General features: G+C 50.0%; 2 protein-coding genes across 3 annotated transcripts; one reads left to right on the forward strand and one right to left on the reverse strand.

Moving 5' to 3' along the window:
• Positions 1–36: 36 nt before the first annotated feature.
• Positions 37–5,591, forward strand: DTYMK (deoxythymidylate kinase). Its single transcript, XM_030954619.1, is given in 6 exon segments — positions 37–211; positions 764–805; positions 808–871; positions 2,007–2,097; positions 4,362–4,559; positions 5,061–5,591. Coding segments are annotated over 6 exon segments (636 nt in total). The 5' UTR covers positions 37–81; the 3' UTR covers positions 5,172–5,591.
• A 1,166-nt stretch (positions 5,592–6,757) lies between these two features.
• ATG4B (autophagy related 4B cysteine peptidase) lies at positions 6,758–26,348 on the reverse strand. Of its 2 annotated transcripts, XM_030954681.1 has the most exons (13): positions 26,288–26,348; positions 21,089–21,187; positions 20,581–20,652; positions 18,503–18,601; positions 17,979–18,080; positions 17,539–17,611; positions 17,159–17,238; positions 13,809–14,005; positions 12,809–12,887; positions 12,032–12,177; positions 10,910–10,966; positions 10,359–10,452; positions 6,758–8,511 (listed from the first exon to the last, which is right to left on the reverse strand). In XM_030954681.1, exons 1-13 carry the CDS (start codon positions 26,295–26,297, stop codon positions 8,438–8,440), a joined length of 1,182 nt encoding a protein of 393 aa, XP_030810541.1. In that variant the 5' UTR covers positions 26,298–26,348; the 3' UTR covers positions 6,758–8,437. The 2 variants fall into 2 exon arrangements, with proteins under 2 accessions (XP_030810541.1, XP_030810542.1); XM_030954682.1 differs by lacking the exon at positions 20,581–20,652 and having other exon boundaries at positions 8,374–8,511.
• Positions 26,349–26,791: the final 443 nt, after the last annotated feature.

Raw genomic sequence — 26,791 nt, forward strand, 5'->3', positions numbered from 1 at the left:
CCGCCGGCGCTGCATATTCATGAGGGGCGGGGCGGGCGGCGATTGGCGGGCGCGGCGGAAGGGGCGGGGCCGGCGGTGGCGATGGCGGCGCGGCGCGGGGCGCTGATCGCGCTGGAGGGCGTGGATCGCGCCGGGAAGAGCACGCAGGGCCGGCGGCTCGTGGAGGCCCTCCGGGAGGCCGGGCACCGCGCCGACCTGCTCCGCTTCCCGGGTACGCTGCTGGGGAGGGAACGGGCGGGGAACTGGCGGGAGGATCTCCCGGCGCGCCCGAGCTCTGGGCGGGCCCGCGTTTGAATGGAGGGACCGCCCCAGCCCTGAGCGATAGAGTCCTCCCACCATGGACGGACCGACCGCCTCCCACCGGACAGACAGACATCCCCCCTCCGGGCGGATAGACTCATCCCGGACAGACAGACAGACCCCCCCGGGTGGATACACTCGTCCCGGACAGACAGACGGACAGACTCTCATTCTGGATGGACCGAGCTCCTCCTCCCCAGCCTGTCAGAGGCAGGTAGATCCAGCCCCCTTATGGACTGATCTTCTCCCACTGTGGCAAATAAACATCGCCCTCACCCTGGACAGACCTCCTGCTACCCCTGATGGACAGACAGACTGACCTCAGCCCATCCATGACAGGCACACAGACACTGCCCTGCTCAGACCAGCCTCCCACCCATGACAGACAGACCCCCGGACAGACGGACACCCCTCTGAGAAGAGCGGTTCGGGGCAGCCTTGGCATGTTGTGTGTTTCCTGCAGACAGAACGACAGAGATTGGGCAGCTGATCAGCTCCTACCTGGGCAGGAGAAGAACCTGGAGGACCACACCATCCACCTGCTCTTCTCTGCCAACCGCTGGGAGCACGTGTAACGTGATGTTTGCTCAGCTGGGCAAGGAAAATGGCTGGGGTGGGATCCCATGGGGTTTGAGCTTGCAGTGGGCACAGAAATACAAGAATGTGGTCCTGTTCAGACAGGGGAACAGCCTGGAAATGGGGTCTTAAGGACTCAGATTAATCACAGAATGGTTTGGGTTGGGAGAGACCTTAAAGCCCAGCCAGTTCCACCCCTGCCATGGACAGGGACACCTTCCACTACCCCAGGTGGCTCCAAGCCCTGTCCAGCCTGCCCTTGGACACTGCCAGGGATCCAGGGGCAGCCACAGCTGCTCTGGGCACCCTGTGCCAGGGCTTCACCACCCTCACAGGGAAAAATTTCTTCCCAAAATCCCATCTAACCCTGCCCTTGTAATCTTAGATCAGATCCCACGGTTTGGGGTTTTTTCTGGAATCATTGGTGCCATATTTCCAGCTCCTGTGCTGTACTGGATTAAAACATTGGGCAGCTGAGACTGAACCAGTTCAGACTGTGAATTTCTTCTCTTTCCTGAAGGTATCCTGCTTTGCCAGGCAGCCCCTGTGAGTGACAGTGCTTAAGGAATTGTGCCCAAATTTCCCCTGTAGCCAAAGGCTGTGTTCAGCCATACCTGGCTGTCCTTGCTTTAGCCACAGAGCCTGTGTGTGGATGTGGGGAAATCACTGTTGGCTGTTGTTTTTACCTGGAAATACAGATTCCAAAATGTTCTCATTTTGCAGAAAAGCTTTGCTGGCTCTGCTGTAGTGGCAGTGCCAGTTAAGCAGAAGGCACAGAAGTGAGCTCTAAGAAGAAGTGTCATGAATAAAGGTGGCAGAGCAGATCACAAAATCTGCTGTACCCCCTCAAAAGGGTAGAGGACTGAGCTGTCCATGTCAATGTAGTTCATTTGTGATCTTGCCTGGAGTGCCTGGAGCAGTGCCCAGTGCTGGCACCCTGAGTTTGGGTGTCATGAGGGGTTATTTGGTCAGTGCCTGGTGGGGAATACAAACAGCTCTCTACCTGCCACCTGCATCACAGCTGATCTCCCTTAATGATGCAGCAATCTTGGAGTTTTAGATGAACTCCTTCCATCCCTGTCACCATAAGGGAGTGCAGCTCTGTTATTTTATCTCCCCCGTGGTTCCAGACCGATGATGAAGGAGAAGCTGCAGCAGGGGATCACGGTGGTGGTTGACAGATATGCCTTCTCTGGAGTGGCCTTCACGAGTGCCAAAGGGGTGAGTGAGACCTGCAGCAGCCCCTGGCCCTCTCTCTGCTTGGGGAATCAGGCTGGATGGCCCAGGGGCCATTCTTCTGGGAGGTGAGGGGTGGAAGGTTCAGCTCAGATTTTAACATGGGCCCACCCTTCCCCAGAACAAGCAGAAAAACTTATTTGGGGAGTTTTTGTAAGTCTGGACAGACTGCTGGACTGGAAGCTGACTTGTGTGACTCTGGAGAATGATTCTGGAAGTTTATTAAAGACTCTCTGTACTTGCTCAGCTGCTGGCCCATCAATTTATGGAACAAACCACATACATTAGAAGGGACCTGTGGAATTCAGCCTCCAGCAGGGCTGACATAAGCAGGCTGCTTGGGCCTCCATCCAGCCAAGGTCTGAGTATCTTCAGGGATGTAGATCCATTCCTTCCTGGGTTCTTCTCTGCTCACCTTCAGAGTAAAAGTGATTTTCTTCATTTAGCCTGAATTTCCCACTTGTCCTTGCCATGGGCAGGGACACCTCCACTACCCCAGGGTGCTCCAAGCCCCATCCAACCTGACCATGGACACTTCCAGGGATCCAGGGGCAGCCACAGCTTCTCTGGGCACCCTGTGCCAGGGCCTCAGCACCCTCACAGGGAAGAATTTCTTCTCAATATCCCATCTAACCCTGCCCTTGTAATCTTAGATCAGATCCCACAGTTTGGGGATTTTTTGGAATCATTGGTGCCATATTTCCAACTCCTGTGCTGTACTGGATTAAAACATTGGGCAGCTGAGATTGAACCAGTTCAGCACCCTCACAGGGAAGAATTTCTTCTCAATATCTTGGGAATTCCCACTTGTGCCTTTTGGCTTTCGAACAAGTCATCTCTGTCAGCCTCCCTTGGAGCCATTCTGCACAGACACTCTTGTCCCACTCCCTCAGAAGTGTCCTGTTCCTGCTGAGCAGCCACCAATCCTCTAAGAGTGGTCACAGAAGCTCCAGCCACGCCTGCAGCACCAGCTGTGACCTGCATTCATTCCTGCCCAAGCCTCTCCTGCTTCCTAGAAGGACTGAGGAGATCCTGGGCCCCCAAGCCCTGCACCCTCACCTGCCTCTTCTCCCACCCTCCTGCTTTCCTGGACATTGTGTAGCTTGACACAGATGCATTGAAGCATTTAGGTGCTAATTAGGGGTCTGCAAAAGCCCCAGATTAAGAGCCAGGATGTGTAACACGAGCTGATCACCCCAAAATAATGATCCCATATCCACATGGGCACAGCAAGGAATGCTCTGCTGCTTTCTGGTGGGGCAAAAAGGCTGTCTTAAAGTGTCTGCATTTCTTTGAATGTAGCTGGTGACCTGCAGGGCTCAGCCATGTGGATGCCACCCTTGGGAAGCAGGGATGGCATCCTTTGCTGCTGGAATGGGCCTCCTCTGCTCCTTAAAAGAATGGAGTTTGGCATGTTTTTCACTCAAGAAGCATTCCCAGGAGAAGGGGAGATGTTGATGCCCATACCTAACACAAAAGTCTGCTGGCTGCCAGATCTCACACCTGAGATGTTGTGGCACTTTCAGCTTCTCTTACCCCCTCATGGGATTGAAAAACCCACTGCAAAAATACATCCCAAAAATACCCAGATTACCAGGATACAGAACATCTGGGGAGAAACTGGAGGGGCAGATGTGCCAGCTCCTCTTAGAGGGATTTAAGATGTGGATGAGCAGTAAGTGGACTCTGTAGTCTCACCAACATCACAGATTCATTCATGGATGCCCTGGTGAAACTCTTCAGACCTGTCAGCAAAATCCCAAAGCTGGAAAACTGCATCTGTTGTGTCTGGGCTGAAATTCCTGGGGAGGTGAGTATTGGGAAGGAGCCTCCATGGGCTCAGAGATCTGCATTGCAGCTGTGTGGTCTTGGTGTTTGGGAGCAGCTTTCTTCTGGACTGAGCAAGTTTTTTGGAGTGGTACTGGCTGTGTGGAGGCTCAGAACATGCCTTGGTGGAGCTCAGATGGGATCTGCAGGAGAGGCATGAAAAGCTTTCACTCTCTCCAACTTAAATAAGCACAGGAGGTGCTGAACACCTGACAAAACCTGCTCAGCCCCAAATGAGCAGGGCTGAATTCCCACATGGCCAGCTGGGCTATCACCTGTGCAGTTCATGGCCTGTGCTGAGTGTTCTGGGTTGCAATTCCTGCCATCCTTGGCTGTTCCTTCCCCACCTCACTCTCCAGCCAACCTGCTGCTGTGCTGTCTCTGTGTCTCATCTCACACTCTCTTGTCCTTGCTTGGGGCAGAACTTTGGCCTGGACTGGTGCAAACAGCCTGATGTTGGGCTCCCAAAGCCAGACCTGATCCTGTTCCTCCAGTTAAACCCAGAAGCAGCAGCAGAACGAGGCAACTTTGGACAGGAACGTTATGAGACCAGCTCCTTCCAAGAGAAAGTTCTTCAGTGCTTCTATTGCCTCATGGAGGACAAGACCCTCAACTGGAAGGTGAGGAATTAACTCTTACTGGTTTGTCATGGACTGGGGGTCTCTAGTGAAAGCTCCCAAATTTTGCCTGTCACATCTCTGTGCTGCCCCTTCCCACTTTGCTCAGTGGGACACGTTGGGAACCAGCCAAGGGCACTGAGAGATGTGGCAGGAGAACTTCCCTGTTCCAGGAGACCCTGGTCAGCTCTTGGTGCACCTGGGATGAATCCCCAGCTTACCTGCCTCTGTCACACACCCCAGACACTGCCACCAAAAAACATGCAGCAGCAGCTCCTTCTGTTTACCTTCACCTACTCTCACTTCTTAAATGTCTATTCCTACATAATTTGATTTCTCCCAAATGCACTCCAGAAACTGCAGAGAGGAGGTGTAATTAGCTCATTTCACTACTCAGGAAGAATAACATTGAGTTATGGGGGGTAAGCAGATGTTAACAGCCAGGTTTTTCTCATTTCTGTATTCTCTGTTTTCTGTCCTGTATTTTTGTTGTCTTGGAAACAGACGGTGGATGCTTCAAAGAGCATTGAAGACTTGCACAGAGAAATCAAGTCCATTGCAAAGGAAACTATGCAGGAGGTTCAGAATAAACCTTTGGGAGAACTCTGGAAATGAAACTTCATACAGGTCTAAAAGAATAAAGGAAAGGTCACTTTTTGTATCTTCTGCACTTGGATGACTGACATGCCAGCAGCTTAGATCCTGTGTATTCTTTTGGGTCCAACATGCTGCTGATGTCCTTGTTATTTTCTGCTCCTCCCTTCCAGCCTGCAGAGTCCCTTCTGCATTTTTTAAATGAGCATGCCATGAGTGTGTATCAAATTCCCTTCAAAACCTCCCTCTCCCAAGCTCCTGTTCCAGCTCCAGTCCTGGAGTGCAGATGTGGGTGTGGAGCCCAGGCCATCCCTGGACACAGAGAGTTCCCATTTTTAGGGAAGTGCCATGTTTCTGATCATTCATCCTCTCTAGAAATGCATCCCCCCCATGCTCAAACCGGTTTGTAGAGGATTTGCTAATAAATTACTCTTTTAAGCATTTGGCACAGGGCATTTTTTCAGTATGATCATTTATATTCTAGAGGGATATATGGGAGGTGAAAGTGCTGCAGTTCAGGCACTAAACCCAAGGAAAACTGTTTGCTAGAGCTATGGAAAAAATGGGAGAGGTGAATTCAAGCCTTCTCTCCAGCTGTGAGCAGGTAAGAACCTGAAATAGATGGATGAGCTCATAGCAAGGCCAGTCTGGAGGACAATGGCACATAAATTATTTTAGATTGGCCAAGATGAAAGGAACAGTCACTTGTGGCTCCTGCACACACCTCAGTGCAGTTTGAAAGCAGACCAGCTGTGAATCACCTAAATCACCAGAACAAACTGCAATGTTATTAATTTCCAAGGGACACTCAGAGATGGGCATGGCCAGGGGAGTTCAGGTCTCTCTGCTGGATGTTTGACTCACCTTCCAGCAGGGTGGATTGCTCTGATCTCCACAGACTAAATATCCTCTCAGAGAGAGGCAGATTGATTCAGGAGCAGGGAGAGGAAGCTAAATATTTCAAACAACATTGCTAATACAAACATCAGCTACAATGGCAACAGCTTCCCTCCACAGCTGCCCAGCACTTGGCAGCCAGACACGCCTGGGGTGAAGGTGAGCCCCTGCAATGCTGCATCAGGCCCTGACAGTAACACTGGGACAAGGCAGCACACTGAACAGCCAGAAATGCCTGTTACAGATTTAAGAGAGCCGAGCTTAGCTCTGCTGTTGGGGTTGTGTTAACACTCAGGTAAAATCTTGTCTTGGCTGACCTTAAACATAAAACCATGAACATGAAATTAATAGTAGAATCACAGACTGATTTGGGCTGGAAAGGGATCTTAAGGATCAGCTTTTTCCATGTTCAGGGACACCTTCCTCTAGACCAGGTTGCTTCAAGCCCTGTCCAAGCTGGCCTTGGACACTTCAGGGATGGGGCAGCCACAGCTGCTCTGGGCAACCTGTGCCAGGGCCTCCCCACCCTCTGAGTGAAAAAATTCTTCCCAGTATCCCATCTAAGCCTGCCCTATGGCAGTGGGAAGCCATTCCCCCCTGTCCAAAGTCCTTCTCCAGCTCCCTTGGAGCCCTGTACACACTGGACTCACCTGGTGTACTGCATACTACCCACAGTGCCTTCAACGTGTGCAAGGACATCAGGACAGGCAAAGATTTTACATCTGTTTATTCAGATAGAAATTGAAAGCAGATGAATGGAGCACAGCCCCACTTCCTCTGCTGCCTCTTCCCCTGACTACAAGAGAGAAGAGGAGAAGCAGGAAGAAAGCAGCAAATAATAATTTAGTGACAGAAGCATTGTGGTTCCCAGTTCAAACCTCTGCTTTCGGGTATCACAGGGACAGTTAGAGCATCAGTAGGTCAGTCACAGGGGAAGCAGGTCATTTCTAGCCTGGTGGCACCACCCTTGGGCACACCACCATCATCTGACAGGTTCCAAACCTGAATGCACAAACCAAAGCCTTGTAAACAGGGTTGAAGTGTGCAGCACACACCGAGGAAACCATGGCAGCACTTCCCTAGCAGTGAGCATGGAGACAGCTCTCCTCCACGGTTTACCCTTCTCTCTGTGGAGAAGGGCCCCAGGCAGAGCTACCAGCTTAAAGTAGCTAAAATTTCCAGTATATTTGGACCTTCTCAAGGCACTCTGCCCTTCCTGGGATGGTCACCTGACAGGGGTTTCTCCAGGTTAGCTCCTACAGCACCTCTGGGCACACGCCACAGGGAGGGGAGCTGGCAGAGGCAAGGCAGCAACACAGCTCAGAAATCTACTCGACCTTCAGGCACCTCTTCTGCTTTGGAAAGGGAATGGCTGACAGGAGGAGCTGCAGGAAGTGCTGATCAACCCACCCAGGGCACCTCAAGAGGTTTTACAGCTTGGGTTTTAGGACATCACTCCCTAGTCACCACGCCAGCACACTGGTGCACAGGCAGAAGAAGCCTGGCAGATCTCTGCTGCCTTGTTTCAGCTCTCCCAGCTCTGGACTCTTGTTTTTTTTTTCCCCAGGGCTGTAGAATTCAGTTTTCTGTTCAAAGCAGCTTTCCTGAAGGTATTTGCAGTAGAGACTATTCCATTGTAGAAGCACATGGACTGACTCACTGAGCAACACACAAATTTTCTACTCTTCCATTCCTTCTGTTATTTAAACTGGGATTGAGATGCTCCCCAGCAGCACAGCACTGCTCCACACTTCACTTATTGAATTCCCAGTTACTTGGAAGTTCCCTCAATTCCCTTTCTACAGGTTGTGGACAGGAGAGGTAGTGCTGAGTGTCCTGCAGAGCATGAACAGGAGTTGTACCGTAGGGACCTGCACTCCGGAGGCTTCACAGCTGTCTGTGGGACGTGGCTGCTGTTCCCTGGCATTGTGAGCTGCAGTCCAGGTTGGCCAGTGAGAAGGGAAGCTGCTAAAGGCATTAACTGGACCTTTCTCCTGCTAAATGACGGGTGGGCTCTACTTAAGCTTCAGAGGGGAGTCCCCATGGGAGGATTCAGCGCTCTAACGATTTCCGTGCCTCCCCCGGAAGGCCCAGCTGACCTGCTGACGTAACAGATAGGCTTTGAGCTCCTAAGCACCACTGCATCCACTTCCAGCAGCTGTTTGCTGCTGAGCAATTGCAACTGCAGCCAGTAAGGCTGGAACACCCTCTGGGTTCTTCATCCCACTGCAGACACCGCTCCGAGGCCGCACGGAATGCCGGGATGGACGGGAGGCAGGGATGGCAGCAAGCGCCTATGAAAACCGGTAGCCCCAGGCTCTCGAAGGAGCTTCCCTCCCCCCTTCTCCCCACACATACACAAATTTGCAGAGTCAGTTTCCTATTTGTTTTCAAAGGGACAGGATTTCAAAGTCTTCATCTTCCGAGTCAAAGAACCTTTCCAATCTGTCGGCATCAGAGGAGTCTGGAAGAGAAGAAGAAAGCTCTGCCTCAGTGGGATGCTGTGACTGTCAGTGAGACCGGCATCACAGTTTGAGTGCCAAGTGCCTACAAGTTCTAAAACTCAGTGACAAAACCCAAGTGAAGGCTCTGAGAAGGATAAGAACATGTCAGTGGTATGGAAAATGCCCTGGAGAGAATTATATGGAGCACAGAAGCACGTTGTCTTTCACAGATCCAAACACATTTCTGCTGCCATTGTTTTATACAACCTTCCTGTGCCCCAGCTCTGCATTGGCAGGAGATTGTTCTGCCTGAAGAGGCTCAGAACAGGAGAACTTGCCAGGTCTGGACCAATACCCATGAAGATTTCTGACCCAGTTAAGAGATACATTTACCCCTGTATGTTAGAGAATAATTTCTGCTATAGTTGGTTTTGGTGCAACTGTTAGGATATGTAATTACAATGTGCACTCTCCTAAAAGCAATTAGCACAGTTCACTTTGTGAGGAAAAGTAATGTTAGTTGATCCCACCTCTCCATCCTTCCAACTATATGGTGAAGGAGCTCACATTTAAAGCAACTTTAGCACAGGGGGAAGGAGAAACCTTTATTAGTTCAGGCTGGACAGTTACAGAATCCCAGAATGGTTTGGGTTGGAGGGGACCTTAAAGATCATCCAGTCCTGCCCCCCTGCCATGGGCAGGGACACCTCCCACTACCCCAGGTTGCTCCAAGCCCTGTCCAGCCTGGCATTTGACACTTCCAGGGATCCAGGGGCAGCCACAGCTTCTCTGGGCACCCTGTGCCAGGGCCTCCCCACCCTCACAGGGAGGAATTCCTTCTCAATATCCCATCTAACCCTGCCCTCTGGCAGTGGGAAGCCATTCCCACTTGTCCTGTCACTGTGCCCTCTTCAGCTTTCTTGGAAGCCCTCTAGGCCCTGAAAGGGGCTCAAAGTTCAATCACTCCTTCTAGTGAGAGACAGGACTAACAGAAATGAATGGCCTTGGCAGATGGGAGAGGCTCTACAAGCCAGGGAAGAGGGAGAAGGACAAGCAGTTCATTAAAAAACATTTTTAAGAGTAGGAAAGACATTAGGGACAATTTAAGACAAGCAAGGATCAATTGACAGTTTAAGGGAATTGAGCATGCTTAACAGCAAAGGACAGTGTGATAATGAAAGCTTTTAAGGAAGGAGAGCAGAGAAAGGGAGAAAAGGGGAGAGAGAGAGAGAGACAGAGAGCGCAGAAGTGCAGGGTGCAGGTTGCCAGGAGCCTCCCCATGCCTGGTGACAGGACAGGCTTGCCCACACACTCACTGCTCTTGGCAGATGCAGCCAATGGCTTTATCTCCTGCAATGTTTACTCATGTCATTAATGTGATAAGCAGAGCCTGACAGGCAAGGTTAGGGCCCAGCACTTGTCCTTTTTCCCACAGGTAATGGTACATGCCAAGAAGGAGGGAGTGCCTTATGCTGGAACTAAGTGTGACCAGCCCTGTCTTGGAGTATTTTCATTACCTACAAACTCAGTTTTCAGCCTTTTCACTGGACACTTTTGATTCCTCCAAACATCTCCTCAGAAACCAGAGAGTCACACTGCCATGACAGCCTGTGAGCTTGTTTTTTCTTCTGCTCGGTGAATTATTTTTAGAATAATTCACAGATTATTCTAAAAACCATCCTGAGACACTGTGGGATCTGCAAACCTCTAGCTGAAAGCTGAAGAATGACACAAGCTGACCCAAGAACTCCAGGTTAAATTCCAGTGGGAACAGGAACATATCAGAAATCATCATGTAATTCCACATGATTTCCAGACAGTCAGAGGGAGGGGCTCACCCTCAGCTGTCCCTCCCTGGTGGCCTCACCTGGTGTGAGATTCAGGACGTCGGGGTTGGAGAAATGGGAGGGCTGGCGTTCCACCAGCTCGAACATGGGCAGCGCTCCTCTGACCAGGGACAGCTGTGGAGACACAGCACAGCCTTGAGAACCACAGCTCTGCACTGCTGGGGTAACAATCATCTCTTGGCACTTCTCTGTAGCTGGGAAAATGTTTTTAAAGCTTTTGAATGACATCATTAACAGGATTTCGGAGCTATGCTCCTTTAGGTAGTTTAATAAACGATTTTAATATGCTTAAAATGGGGTCATGCTGCAGAGAACATGGTTTTTATGCAATTGTTGGAAGCAAAACAATACCTGATATTCCTTTCCCAGGGACAGAGAATCAGAGAGAGGGAAACTGGACAATTACTCCAAGATCTTCAAGTCCAACCATTCTCCCAGCACTGCCAATATCAACCCTAAACCATGTCCCCAAGTCACATCCACATGCCGTTTGAACACTTCCTGGCATGGGGACTCCACCACTTCCCTGAGGAGCCTGTTCCAGTGCCTGACCACATCTATAAACACAAACCTTTTTGATTTGCTGGCACCAGTCATTAAAGTCTGCCTCTGTGTTGCAGAAAAAGCCCTGAAAAAAAAAAAGAAAAAAGACTTTATATTTCTCTATTTTAGATTGATCATTTCAGACTTAAGGCCCTGTGTCAACACGGAGTACCATGATCAGGACTGGGAGCAGTTACTACTCCTGACTGCCTTGCTTTAAAAAATGTGCCTCACACTGCCCTATTAAACTGAACACTCCACAAAGGCTTGATGTGAGTGGTTATCCAAGTGCTGGAATCATCAATATTTTCTTTACTGCAGAAGGAAAACCAGGAGGAACAAAGGAAACAAAGGGCAGGCATCTCAGGTTTAACAGAAAACAAGCCATGGTGCTGAATCCTATGGATTCAGGAATGGAATCAGATCTGCCCATCAAAAGGCTGGAATCAAAGCCCAAAGTAAGCCCCAGAGAATGACACTGCTCCATGAGGAATGGTATTTAACTGCTATGCAACGGGGATGTCACTGTCAAATTTTCTGAAAAATCCCTTCACCAGGATTTTTCTCCTAAGAAGCTGAGAATCCTCAGAAAAGAAATGTAAATAATAATTATCTGATTGCTTGGGATGTGGTTTGGAGGTTGCTCACCAACAGGTGCATCTTTGGTTCCATGTGAATTGTTTCAATTTAATGACCAATCCCAGTCCAGCTGTGTCAGGACTCTGGTCAGTCACGGGTTTTTATTATCATTCTTGTTTAGCCTTCTGATGTCTCTCTTTCTTTAGTATAGTTTTAGTATAGCATTTTCTTTTAATAGAATAGAATATCTTAAATAATATGGTATCTTAAATAATATGATATCTTAAATAATATGATAAATAATAAGATATCTTAAATAATATGATATCTTAAATAAATCTTAAATAATAAATCAGCCTTCTAAGAACTTGGGAGTCAATTCTCATCTCTCACCTCGTCCTGGGGACCCTCACACCAGCACCACAATAACTGGTGACCACAGGGGGACCACCCTGACACAAGCCACTGTGTGTGAGGAGCTGCTTTACCAGTGTCCCCACAACCCAGAGCACAGCAGCACAGAGTCCCCAGCCCACACCCAGCCCTGGGGAGCAGGAGGAGCAGGACCCACCACGGCGATGGAGGGGTCGAGCTCGGCGATGCTCATCCTGCACGGCGGGTGCTGGCAGTGGAAGCTCTCGTCGGGGAGGCAGCCGCTGTCACCGGGCTCCACCGCCGGCTGCGTGGTGTGGGGGTCCAGGTAAATGAGCTCCTCACCTGCCCACAAGGCAAGGACACATCAACAGCATGCCACAGGTTGAGGAGAGCTGAGATACAAGGAGGAGGAAGAGCAATGGCAGAGGAATTCACATTCCAGGGATATCTCGCTTTCAGCCGCTTCCCCAAATGCTTCTCAGCCAGGCACAGCTGCCAGCACAACCACAGTGGCCACTCCACTGAGACACTGGCACTATTTGGGGTATTGTTCCTGCCCATCCCTTCCTGGGTGAGCTCAAATAAGACCCCAGAAATCTAAAGCACAAATAACCTGAGGTCTCTGGCAGACAGGAAACCAGAGGGAAGGAGGAGAGTAACAGGAGTTTGTAGGGTTTGAGGAACACCTAAAGAACAGTTAAATCCAGCCAAGCTGCAGAGGGAGGTCAGCTCTGAATGCAGGAAGCAGGCTCTATGCACTCCACAGACCAGATTTCATGCTATGCAGTGGAAGTTTATGGCCACTGTTCAAATCTACATCACTCAGCCCACAGTAGCCTTCCATGCTTCCAGCAGGAAAGGAGAACCCTGCAGCATGCACCACAGGCTAAGCAGGAGTGTGTGCCACCCCATAAGCATTTTTTAGCCAGGGGGAGATTCTTTGGACAGTCTTTGCAGTCCTCTGGACACTCACCTACAAAGCCAATGAAGTAGTGAGCACTGTTTGGCTTCCCTCCGATCACTCCCAGGGACTGGGGCATCATGAAGCAGTGCTGGAAAAGCAACACAGAAAACACACAGCTGACAGACAGTGAAACAGCAGGTGGCAACAAAGGCAAACATCCAAAAAATGCAGTGGGAAAGATGGACAGGGACATGGAAAATCAGCAACTCTAGCAGTAAAACCAGCCATTTCTGGAGAAAATCTCCATCAGGCTGCAACACAGGGCTTTTTAGGAATGTGGAAGCAGCTTAAAACCACTTTTAACTGCTGACAGGAGTAGACAGGCGGACCAAATGAAAGAAGCTGCACTGCTCTAGGACTTGGCCCTGCTGCAATCAGTGGCAAGATCCCTGGAGCTGTCATCAGGTTGCAACAGTGCTCTCAGGAGGGAATTCAGGAAACAGTTTAAGTTCCTTATCCACCTGGAGCAGCCAAGCATGATCTACTGAGTTAAGGGAAGTAACATCTCACAAAACTGAATCTGGAGGTCTCTTACCCAAGCTCAGAGCTTGCTAGCATGGTGTTCCCTGTCTTGTGTATACCCTAAATTCTGCAGCTTCCAAACTTGCAACCACCTGACAGCTCTTAGCCTCAGTCTGCAGCACAAACTTCAGCATCAGGGACTGTGCAACACTGTATTAATTAGCACTCAGGCTGCCACCAAGCAGGGTATAGCTGTGCTGAACAAAGGCTTCAGCAGGTTGATACCATCTGCACACAAAGAGAGGCTGAGAGCTAAGCTGTGAAGTAAGATCCTCAAAAGAAAAAAACCCAACCCAACCAGAAAAGGCCCAACCCCTCAAGCCCCTCCATTTTCCTGACTACAGCCTTCAAGAACCTGTATCCTGACCTCTGACAAGGACTGTCTCTGAACACATTTTTCTTTTGCAATAACTTCTGAGCAATTCCTTAATTCACAGCAGGATCCTTCAGCATCCCCCCTGCAGGAATTCAGCTCCAGATTCCCTACCTTTAGTGTTTCAATGTAGGCTTCATTGATCTCTGTGAGCCCGAGGCGGAGAGGTATCAGCAGCACCAGTGGTTTCCACAGGGGGAGCCTCCCTCTGAGCCCCAGGTCCTCTGGGCACCCATTGTAGAGCACATCTGACTCCAGGGCAGGGCATGCTGCAGCTCCAGCACATGGCACATGGGACTGGCACAGCCTCCCTACGGAAAGGGAACAGCAGCACAAAGCATCAGGACTCTGTTCCCAGCCTTCAGCCACTCCTCTGGTCAAGAATTGCTCTTCACCAGAAACCTACAGTATTTAAACCCAAGAGGAGCTTGAAGAGGTTGATTGCTGGGGCTGTGTGAGGTGTGCTGAGCTCACACCAAGCCACAGCAGCTTGTACTCACACCTACCAACTGCTGGGCAGTGAAAATGCAAATTCTTCCAGAATGCAAATTCTTCTGAGCAACCACCTGTGCCAACAAAGCTGGAGGGGTTGATTAGCAGGTCAGACAACTGTCCTGAATTCACAAAGCTTGTAGGCAGAAAGAGGAAAGTTCTTGAGTGTTCAACTCCAGAGGAGTTCATGAATGAACTGAGTGAGGACAGCATTAGGAGTTAATAACAGGGGAATATTTCCTGTGTTAAGTGCTGCAGCAAGATACATACATCTGTCTAGAGTAGTTATAACTTTCCTAAAGGTCACAAGAAGCTTCATAAATTTTCTTGGAGATCATTCACAAGCTACTTTACAGATCTAAAGCAGTATGGTCATTAAACTCTGCATTTTCAACATGAGCTCTGCCTCTAAGATATGGGGCAGCAGAACTCCTCAGGGCATACACATGACATAAGCACTGTGCATCCTCATCCTAATGGCTTGACAGACACACAGCCAGGCTGTAATGCACCCAGGTTATGTAAATTCTGGTCCAGAAAGAACTCCAAGCCTACCTGTCTCACTGGCCAATTTAATTACTTGCTGGGTGTGTGGAAAAAAAACCAAACAAACCCAACCCAAACCCCAAAGAAACCCACAGCATGATTAAAGAATCATGAAGCCAAGGCAGTTGGACAGAATGCCAGAGGCTCATTTAATTTATTCCCAGCTTCAACTGAATGCCAGGACACTCTAGCAGGTAGGATGTGATGTAAACAAACACCTTAATCACCAGCCACTTGCCATTTCAGCTGGGCATTTGTTCACTTCTGACAGCTTCAAACTCAGCTGAATGGAGGCAACATTACACCCAAATTTAGAAGAAATAGGACTTTGATCTAAAGCCTCAGGAGGAGAGACAACCTGCACAGATGTTTGCAGTTCCTCAGGAAGGGAGAAGGTGTATGTGTGCATTTCATGCACAGACATGGTTACCAGAGGTTCTGAGGAAACTCAAAGCCATTATTTGTAGCCATTTCTCCTGCTAAATCAGGTTTTTGTGGCAGTAGCCTGCCTGTCCAGATGATGTGAAATCAGCTGCCAAGCCAGGGAGGTTGCTGAATGGAGTGTCACTGCAGGTCTCCTCATCAGGCAATCCTGCACTGTGGATGAACATATTTACCTGCAGTTTAAGCAGCAGAGAGCTTGGCACAGGCTAAATTTACCTTGCTATCTGGCAGGCTTTGCAGTTCTGTGGTGCCACAGCAGAGCAGAACCTACCTAAAGCTTCCCAGCTGGATCCAAATCATTTACTGCAAATATATTCCAACAGATCTGACATGACACCTCTCCTGCTGGCAGGTACTGGCTTCAGCTGCCTTGGATTTTCACCACCTTTGTGATTCTCCTCCCTCTCAGGTCTAGCTGACATGCCCTTTCTCATGGATAAAGATTTATGTTTCTTCACTGCTGTAACAAAAGGCATTTCCTGTGAACCTTTGGCTGAACCCTATCAGTGACAGAATTAACAGATGTCTGAAACAACATTCCTTTTATCCACAATGTTTGGGGCACAAGGGATCAAACACAAACCTACAGACATGTAACACATCAGAACCACTCTCACAGTGCCTTTCAGGCCCTGACCAGGTACATTATGATCCACATTTGAGGAAAACAAGCACACACACGCCTGCCCATGACAAGTTGTATGGACATGTCACTTGAAGCAGCATCAGTGCTGAACAGCCAGAGCCTGCAGCACACCTGAGCCTTGTAGCCAGCATGCTTCACCTCTAGAAGTGATATCTGCAGGCTGAAGAGGAAAGATAATCCAATTTCTGTTTTAAAACTGGCCTTTGTTTAAGTCAAGGGCATCAGCACACGCCTTCAGCTGAGGTTGGGCACACACTTCTCTGTCAGGCCCAACTGAGCCTACCTGACAAGAGATGTGACTTTACAAAGTGACTGTCCTGCACTCCAGGCAAAAATTGCCTGGCTATTGATCCTGGCCTGTGGCAGCCAAGCCAGCCTAAACGGTGCCTGCCACCATCTCAGCTGTAACCCTACATCAGCTGTTTGAGAGCACTGCCCTGGCAGAAACACTGCTAGGTTTGTGCTGGGTGGGCTCACTGCCTCAGGAATTAGCCTGAAGCAAGCCATGGGAAGGCTGCTGAGGCCAAGACCACGCAGGGCTGCAGCAACCAGCAGTGCAGGAGCTCAGCTTTGTAGCTTCGGTTACTGCAGTGCTGCAGCCAGAGCAGGCAGGCTCAGGATGGGCAAGAAGAGCTGCTCAGCCTCCAAAGCCAGCCTGGGGGCAGGATGCCCCAAAAAACAAACAAAGAAGGAAAAAAGAAGAAACCACCAGTGAATATTCTTTAAAATTATGAGAGTGGTGGATTCCCTTCTTATCCTCCCCCCTGCCAATTTTGGCCCTTTTCCTCTTCAGATCTGTTCTGGCTTTCTTATTCTGTCCAACAGCAGAACTCCCCTTACCAATCATGTGACAGCCATTTACTGCTTGCTCCTTGTGGCCATAAACAAGTCTGACACTGACTACCAAGCAGCTCCCATATGCTGTCTGAAGGTCAACAAACCTTCTCTCCAGATCCAGAGGCATCACCAGATGAAATGCAAGTCAAACAAGGCCCTTCCTTGCCCTAAAACAGCAATTCTCACCTTGTTTTAGCACACCTGGACACAGCTTTCACAGATCATGAGTGTTGGAAGGGACCTTAAAGCTCATCCAGGCAGGGACACCTTCCACTATCCCAGGGAAGTCTCAGCCCATTCCAACCTGGCCTTGGACACTCCCAGGGATGAGGCAGCCACAGCTGCTCTGGGCAACTTTGCCAGGGCCTCACCACCCTCACAAGGAATAATTTCTCAAAGACAGAACATGTACTTCATGCTTGTTGTGCTCTGCAGCTTTTTTCTGGGCTCTTGCTGCCCAGAATATACTAACCACATTCTAGCTCTGTGTGACACTTACGGATTTCTTCCATCACCACTGTGTTGTCCATGGCTATGTGTACTGCCAGGGAACTCCACGTATCAAAAGTTGCAAGTTTTCTAGAGGAAAATTAAAAACAAATAAGTAATGAAGGATTAATACAACTACAAGGCAGAGATGGTGGTGTATCAGAGAGGAGAAACTGGATTAGGAGAGACTGGTGTTATCAGTTAGGTGTGAAATGTGCTTTGACCTGGGAAAGCTGCTGTTAGGCAATTCCAGCCTGTTCCAGGGAGCTGCCTGCTCATCTACTGATGTGAGGGGAGAATGTGAGAGGAGGGAGGGTGTTATTAAAGGCAGAAAGTGCCAAACACCAACAGCCCCTGGCTGAACAGAGAAAAGGAAAGGGCAGCACTTACTTGAGCACCTGTGCGACCGTGTTCGGGCCGTACCACTGGCCTATGGATTTTCCCTCCCCGACTCCCATCTGGGCTGCAGCACAACAAAAAACAACAACAACACAGTCAATACCTTCACCCACACTGCATCCCTTCCTAATCAGGTTTGTATTTAATAAGGAGGAGTTGTCACTTGGAAACTTTATTGAATCAGCAGTATTTAGTGTTTTGTGGGGGTGAGAAGATCATCCTGAAGGACTGCAGAGCAAATCCTTTCTCTAAAGTGCAGCAGCACAGACGTTCAAAGGGCGGTGTTGCATCAGAAGAAGCTTTGATCACTAGACCACCCCTATGACCTGAGCTCTGGAAACACTGGAACAGGCTGCTTCTCTGATTTTTCAGGGAAGTTTGTATCAAGGTGAGAGCCTTTTTGCTACATCTGATCATTTCTTTCTTCTTACCTATCTGGTGAATGGAGTAGTAGCTGTCTTTTTTGTCAATGAAGGCATTAAGAACGTTGAAGTAATTATCCATCTGCCTCTTCCCTTTTATCCACCTCCAGTCTAGGACAGACAAGGGATATATGAAATAAACATGGTATTATTAGCAACCAGAGGCTGCAAGCTGCAATTCTCTTCCTGTGTACTGACCAACTCAATTTTCACGTTGTCATATTATTACTAAGTATCTGAGGCATTCCCAATAGTAAAGGGTAATTTTAAAATAACAGAAAACATTCTTACAGCTGTGGTAAGATACCATCACCCATAGAAAAGCAAATAAACAAACATAGAATCAGAAAATACAAATATCCCTGGAGAATTCCAAGTAGACTATTCTCTCAACAGCCCTGAACTTCAGAAGAAAAAAGTTACAGAACTCTCAGCAATTCCCAGCTGTGTCCTTGTTATCTCTGTTCTTCCAAGTGCTGCACTCCTGGGAGCACATGGCCCTGGAGGTCAGTGTGGGCTGGGCACTGGTTTACCTCTTCCCAAATGCCTGCAGACCAAGGCCTGAGCAAAGATCATCTGGCCACAGCGCAGCATGCAGCCCCAGCCCGTGTCAGAGGTGGGACCTGTTCCTCCTGCAAACAAGGACAGAAAATAAACAGGGGGTGAATGGTGAGACAGAGCCAAGAGGGAGAAGAATGAATGGGCAGCAGGCTCACCAAGAAATGAGGCAGGGAATGAGGATTAGCTTAGCTCACACAGCCAAGGCTGAGAACCAAAAATGTGGTTATTGATGAGTAACTTAGTGGCATCCCTTAAAAACAAATAAATAAACTCTTTTAACACTAACTGAAAGGGGAAAAAATCCCAAGGGAAATCCAAACAGCCCAAGAGAGAGCTGAATTTCTCAGGAGAACAACAGCCTTGAGCCTGGCTGCAGACTCTCAGCCCAATTCTGACATTCCTACATGAAGATGTTTGTTAAAGATGACTCTTGTAATCCTCATCTTGAGAAAGCAACTCACCCTGCAGAACAAACCAGTCCCAGGGAATTCCCACATCAGAAGTGGCTACAAATAACATTCTGAAGTGAAGAATGCAGTCAGGCCAAAAAAACAAAGGCACCAGCCAAAAAAAACTACCCAAGCAGTGAAAAAAGACACATCCTACATATTGTTGGAGAAAGCTGGATATCAGCTCGTGCTGGAAAATCTAAGACAAAGGACACAAGGCTGAAAGCATTTCCCTGACAGACCTTCAAATAAAACTGCTGCTCCTCTACTCTAGCTCTGGCTGTTAGTACAAATAACAGAGGTCAAATGTTCAGTGTGATCACAGCAAGTAATCTGTGCCTGAGCACAGCTTCTGCAAGTCTTTGTAATGCTGCTTTCTTCTTTTGGTCCTAAACCAAGAGGGAGAAAAATCACCTGGAGGACTATTTAATCAGCTTCTCAATGGTCACCAGTTGTCTTCTGTAATTTCACCAGTAATTCATAACATGTATAAATTCCAAAGTGATAATGCTTTACAAAATCAGCATTAGACAGTTCCCTAAGCCTTACACTAATTAAATGGGGTAGCACAGAGGGAAGGGATGAACAGTAACAGGGGTGACTGGGAGAAAAAATACTGGAAAAGGTTCACTGTATATGACTTGCAGATCATATCTATGGTGCAAATGGGAAATGACTCAGAAAATGGGGTCTGTCTTCACCCCACAGCCTCTAATGACTCACAAGGAAACCAAAACTGTGTCTGTGAGCCAGTTAAACATGTGCTAACCCTTTGTTCTCAAACATATGTTTAACTACGGTGCACAAACATGAATTTAAAGGGATTAAACTGCATCAAAGATGCCTCAGAGCTTGTGAGGCAGAGAGCTTCCCATCAGGGAAAGAACAGCACAAGCCAGAAGGACCAGTTAGGAAGAAGGCTCTTTTCCAAAGCTGAGCCATGTTCCTTTCCCACTGACTCCTGGGCATGACAGTGACAGGAGAACATGGAATCCCATTTACCTGCTCTTAGATCTCCTCTGGTACACCTTGCACCCAGCACACAAACACCAACCCCAGAAGAGGCCATGCAGAGTATCTGCAGGAACCCAGACATCCTCCTTTGAGCTCACTGGGAAACACTCCCCTGTCACTACAGCTCCTGTGTGTGACAGACACTGCAGGCACAGAACTCCCCCTAGACAAACAAAACCCCCACGTAGAGCCTGGAGCAGATGCACAAAGGCAGCAATTTCTGTAGCATTCTCTAGGCTTCATCATCTTAATCCACTTCAAGCCCAAGTCATCATTCAGCAATATTTCACACTAGACTGATGTAGGATGTGATGAAGTACAAAAATCCTCCCATGCTGCCTAAAAAAAGAGCAGACTTCCCAAACTTCTCCTTATGTCCCTTTAAAAACCACTTCTATCCCTCTTAGCCAAGGGGATGAGGAATTCTCTTTATTACATAAACAAAAAGTCTGTCTAATCAATTAGATGAAGCACATTTCACACTCTCATGAATGGAAACAATGTCATGTTTGTGGGGACTGCTTTATTAGGGATATGAAGATTATAATCATTTCCAGGATGCCTTTAGACTCCCCCACAGTACATACCAATGGCAGGGAAGTTCTTTCTGTAGGTGAACCAAAGCCTAGAGGTCACATCCAGCAGGATCTCTTCCTTCTCTGCAAAGTGTTCAGCATGGAAAGGCACACACATGAGGGGGGCACCAACACTGCTAAACCCACCTCCCACCCACCCTCCCAAGGGATTCTGCTCCTCACAGTCTGCAGGCCCAGAGAGGCAGAGGCTGGCTGAGGAACAGGGCAGTACTGCTGTGCACAAAGTACTTCCTTTGCCCCCAAAATAGCTGCCATCAACCCAAAGACACCAGGCCCAGAGGCAAATTATGAAGCAGCAAACCATCCTTCTGCTCCCTGCCTCCACCATGCTGCCCTCATGACATGTCCCAACAACTGCCATATGGTAACTTCCTGCACAAAAATATTCCAGAATCCATGGAAATGGCCAGACAGACAGAAGCACAGCAGCTAAAACCCAAGTGCAACACTAACAAAGTCCTGTGGAGCCTTAAAACATTGCACTGAGCACAGAAAATACCTGTAAAAACACTGTATTTCCTGCCAAGGATCCAAACAGGTTCTTTGGTCTCAGGGAAGTCTTCATATTCAAACCTGAGGGTGTCGTAGGTAAGCGTAGCTGGAAAGACAAAGGAGAAATCACAGACCTTTGGTAGCTTTTCCTTTTGTTTTTAAAACCAGACAAAGCTGCAGAATCAGAGTTGCTGTGGCCCAGGGAGTCCCAGCCACCCCCAAAGGGCCTGGGCTGGCAGGAAATGGTCCCAGGGCTCTGCACTCAGCTCTGAGAGGCACAGACCCAGCCCTGGCGTGCTCCTGGCTGCTCCACAGGCAGAAGAGCAGCAAGATTTCCAGGTTAAGCCAGCTCCAGGTTCTGCCTGGGGCAGAAAACATCTAAAGCTTCACCTGGCAGCTACACCATTTCCCAGAACAGGCAGCATCATGCACATCACCAGCTATAGCATTGATGTTGAGGGCCTCTTTTCCATCCAGCAAAGTGGTTCAAATCCTCTTGCAGAGAACACAAATTTTGAGGGAAGAACATGCAAAACACAGATCACCTTAAGGTGGAAACTAAATCTTGCTCAATTTCTCCTCAAGAAGCACAAAACCCAGCAGAAGTCTTTACAGGTGTCACCCCACAGAGTGAGGAACACAAGCTGTGAAGATGTGCTCATGGCAAAGGTGACAGGGAAAACTTTTGTCTCTTTTACTGGCTCCCTTCACAGCATGGCATCCATCAGTGCCTAAAAATCCATCCCCTCCCAGGACCATGACAGAACAACCCAGCAGCCCAGGCTGCCCCTGGATCAGGACAGCCTCAGCTGCTGTGCACAGGGTACAAACAACAGGGGGAAAAACCAGAGGAGCTGGATCTCCACTAGATCTGTGTTTGGAAACACAGACTTTAAAGTAGTCTGGGAATTCTGGAAAAGACCACATGATTTTAAAGGTGACAAATCTGTAACAAAGTACCTCTAAAATTTAAAGCAGAGCTAAGGCAGACTGTTCTGTAACTGTTAAAGTAGTGACTGCAAACATCTCTCACAGCAAATGCAATAAAATCTGTGGTAATGTGATGAGTTTAAAGCAGGACAAAGGAGCCACAAGCTCCTGTCAGCCCAGTTCTCTGCACAGCCACCCCTCTCCATGGGACACACACTTCTGGCTTCTCCAGAGTAACCTGCTGCTACATAAAACACTTTGGCCTCCTGAAGTAGCTCAGCCTTCTAATGAGGGCTCCCTGACCTGGAATTCCAATTCCAAACATCCAAGAAAACACTCAGGCAGATACCACCACTAAGACCAACAAGCAAGAACCCCAGCAACAGAAATGACAACAGGCTCCTAAATCAAATTTTGAATCAGACTCAGCCTCAATTCCAGCCCACAAGACTTAAAGCACATTCTTTGTGTGAATTAGTCTTTAAGACTGTTCCAGGCACCTTTAGGATTGCACAGGCCACACGTTCCCATTGCCAACCCATGATGTGACTCCTCAGCAAGCTAAACAAAACAACTCTGCTTGCACAGAAATGTGCCAACAAACTACTGCTGCAGTCTTCTCCCCTAACAAACTTCAGCAGGGAAAGGAAGGATTTCTTTCCTATCTACTACCCAAACTTGCAAATGTCCAGATTTGAAAAGGTAACTGACATGATTTTAACATAAAAGCTGAAGTTCTCAGGAAGGTTTTGAAGCACCAAGGAATATCTGTGGTTTACTTTGTCTTGTATCCAACTCTCTGTCAGGAGTCTCCAATAGCCCAAAGAAAATGAGTGAAACAAGGATGCCACACAGGAACATCCAGCTATCCACAATCCCTCCTTCTCCTTCCCAGCAACATTCCCTGAGCTGCTCAAATAGCACAACCTCTGCAGCTGCACAGTTTGCAGGGCACCAGCTCTTTAGCAAGGACAGGATTTGCAACTGGACACTTCACAGCAAGGATCAGCAGCTGGAAAGGAGCTGCTGGAGTCTTTCCCCTTCCACCAAAGCTCAGAGAGGAAGGGGTCAGCAGATAGAGGGGGATTTCCAGCTGGACCAGCCACGTTGTGTTCAGGGAATGCAGGACATGTGTCATGACACAGCACATTGGGGAAGAGAGTCCCAGGCTTGCAGCCCTTCAGCTGGATGCCCAACATCTGGCTCTGTACAAAGCCCTGTGTGTCCAGCTGTGCACCACAAAGAGGTGGTCAGACATTGGTGTTGGGATTTGGGGAGACAATAGCTGAAAAGGCACAACTACTAAATGCAGGAGTTCAGGTTTTCCCTTCACAGGGAAGAAAATTCAAGAGGTTGCTCCCAGTTAGTATCAAGGACATTCTAATGGGAGCAATAAACTCCCCACAAGGCCTGAGGTCATTGAGTGTTTCCTTTACAAGCCTCCACCTTCATATGTTCCAGCACTTTTCCAAAGTCCATCTACTGTGCTATTGCCCAGATTGGCTAAATTCCAGCCAGTGGGACCCAAACAATTCAGGCAGGGCACAAAGAACATCACAGACTGCACAGGAGCTTTTCTCTCCTTCTTACAGCCAGAGATGAAGAAGAGAAATGCATCTGGAAATTCACCAAGCAGAAATCCTGTTTGAAGCTGCTCCTCTCAGCGCTGCAGAAGCTGGGTGAGATCAGCACATTTCTCAGGCAGTGCTCCAAAACTTCACCTTCAGAAAGCCCTCAGTCTATTTTAATTACCGACCTCTGAGCATCCAGGACAGTGGAGCAGCAGTTTCTGCAGAGAAGGATGTGCAGTCTCTGCACATCAAACACAACAGCACAACTTCACAGGGTTTTAGAGCTAAAAAGCAGAGTGTCAGCCCTGCACAGCTCACCCTGAGAAAGGCAGCCTTGCTTTCCAGGAGCCTTGCACACACTGGCAGTGAGGGGAGGCTGCCTGGATTGCTGCCCCATGGGATCTGCAGAACACCTCATCCCAGAAAGCCTCAGCAGGAAAGGCAAAGCTTTGCACATGCCAAAAATCACAGAATGGTTTGGGCTGGAAGAAACCTTAAGGCTCATCTCATTCCACCCCCTGCCATGGGCAGGGACGCCTTCCAATAGACCAGGGTGCTCCCAGCCCTGTCCAGCCTAGTCTGGAACAATTCCAGGGATCCAGGGGCAGCCACAGCTTCAGTGGGCAAATGTGCCAAAGCCTCACCATCCTCACAGGGAACAATTCCTTCCCAATATCCCATCCATTCCTGCCCTCTGGCAGTGGGAAGCCATTCCCTGTGTCCTGTCACTCCATGCTTTGTCCCCAGTCCCTCTCCAGCTCTCCTGGAGCCCCTTCAGGCACTGGAAGAGGCTCTGAGGTGTCCTCAGGAGCCTTCTCCTCTCCAGGTGACCACTCCCAGCTTTCCCAGCCTTTCCTCACAGGAGACATGCTCCATCATCTCTGAACACACAGGATTAGGGTAGAAAGTGACATTTCCCATTTCTCCTCCTTTCTCATAGCCTTAATCAGCACAATGAAACACGGAGATAAAAACATTGTCCCAACTTGTATCACACACACCCAGAGGCGCAGCTGGGCGCTGGGAGCAGCCCCTGAGGGCTGCTGTCAGTTTGCAAACGTGCTGGAGGCCAGACCTGTGACAGCCCCTGAGGGACCACAGCCAAAGCCATTTGCTTCAGCAACAACTCTGGGAAACAAGTAACAGCAAGTGCAGGCTTGGGTGACTCAAACAGAAACACAGAAGGTGATTTTCACAGCACCAACTACCACGGTCAGTCTGATGCTGAAGAACTCCTCATAAAATACAGAAGCTGAGCTTTGGAGCATGGCACTGAAGGAAAGCCAGGCTTTGCCATATCTCCCTCCCCACACTGCTCCTGGGGCTTCTCCATCCTCTGAAAAGGCTCTCATGCCTCCCCAAATCCTTTAGCATCCAACTAAGGATGAGAAATGAGGTGGATGATCTCCCCTTCAGCTGATACAGGTACCTTAGCCAAGGCACAGGAAGAATGCAACTGGATGTGGAACATTTCAGAGATAGTCAAAAAGAGAAGGTAAATTTACCACTTTAGTAAAATGCATTGCTGGAAAACACCAAACAGCTCAAACCCTTACTTTGCCCTTTGCAGAAGAAAGATTAAATCTTTCCTTTCCCCCAAGCTCTTTCAAACAAGACAAATCCTGATTATCCAAGCACCAACGAGAGACACACAGTGAGGAAATTCAGGCTACTGAGGGATGGTGCTTTCTTGAAGGCCTGGAGCAAACAGTTCCAAGTTCTGCTGTCAGACCCCGACCATCTCGGGAGCTTGAGCCCAGAGATCCTCCTCCTCCTCCTCCTCGTCTCTCAGGGAGGAGACCCAGCCCCACCATCCACCACAGCAAAGTTTTCCTTTGCTCTCACAGCCAGGGGAAGCAGACACATCTCCGGGATCAGGGCGCAGGTTCAGGTGTGACACAGGAGCCGGGGACGCTCTCAGCCGGACCACGCCGACACCAACAGCGGCACCAAGGCCGAAGGCAGGCAGGAGAGCCCTGAGGAGGGACAGGGATCCCGGCACACCGTGCTCGGCCATGCGGAGGAGGAGCCCAGGAAAGCGTTTGTTGTTGCGGAACAACACTTCTCTCTGCCGAGGCGGTGGGAGCCGCTACTACGCTCAGGCTGGAGGGAAGCGTGTCCCGACACAAGCGCCAAACACTTATTTTTACTTTACCCCGCTCGAAACCAAAATCTCCACCACGAGCAGCTTCGCTAGAGCCCTCTGTGAGGGTGATGCGCGGCTGAGCCGCCTTCTTACCCAACGAGGACACCTTCTCAGCCCTCCAAAGTCCCTCTCTTACCCCCACGCTGCCTTCCCGCCCCTCGAGCCCTCAGGGGGAGCGGGACACAGCGACTCCAGCTCTGTCACCGCTCCCGCTGCGGTTCCCCCCGGGCAGACCCGACCCGGCTCGGGCAGAGCTCCGAGCTTTCGAGGAACGACGGCAGCAGCGGGGCTGGGGAGGGCAGGGGGAGACTCGCCGCCCGGCGGCCCCGCAGCCACCGCCTTCCCCTTCGCCCCACCGGGGAGCGGCCGGTCCCGGAGGGCCGCGGCTCCCAGGGCCGTGCCCAGGGCGGAAAGCGGCGCCTTCCCCGCCACCCACCGGGGAGGCCGCGCCAGGGAGCCGCGGGCCTCGAGGGACAGCCGGGCCGGGCTGAGCCGGGCCGGGGAGCCCCAAGGGGAAGCGCGGCCGCCGCGCCGCGGGCAGGGCCCGCCCGGGACCCACCTGCGTCCATGGCGGCCCCGCCGAAGCTGCGGCCGCAGCCGACTCCACGCCCGGCGCGGCCCTGCGCGGCTGCTGGCGCGACGCGCCGCTCCCGGCCAATGGGAGCGCCGCTCACCGCCGGCCCCCGCGCTGATTGGCTGTCCGTGGTTTCGTCACAGCGCGGCGCCACGCGCCGCTGCCTGCGGACAGGGAGCTGCCATGTTGCCGTACGGAGCGGCAAAGCGGAGCGCGGGGCGGCACCGGGCCGGCGGTGGGGCCGGGACTGGGGACAAAGGGCGGCGCGGAGTGTGAACGCTCCGCTTCTTGCGCAGAGCGCCGACGGGCGGGTCCTGTGACACGTATACCTACGAATGATGTGATAAACGGGCGCCGCCATGGTGCTGTACGGAGCCGGCTCAGCCCCGCCCCTCCGTTCCCCGTGAGAGTAACCCCCTCCACCATGCCCGCCCCACTCGGAGACGCCTTTCAGGGCTCGGCTGCCACGGACCGAGCGGCTCGTCGGGA

The sequence above is a fragment of the Camarhynchus parvulus genome, chromosome 9 (genome assembly GCF_901933205.1).
Source record: "Camarhynchus parvulus chromosome 9, STF_HiC, whole genome shotgun sequence".
NCBI lineage: Eukaryota > Metazoa > Chordata > Aves > Passeriformes > Thraupidae > Camarhynchus > Camarhynchus parvulus.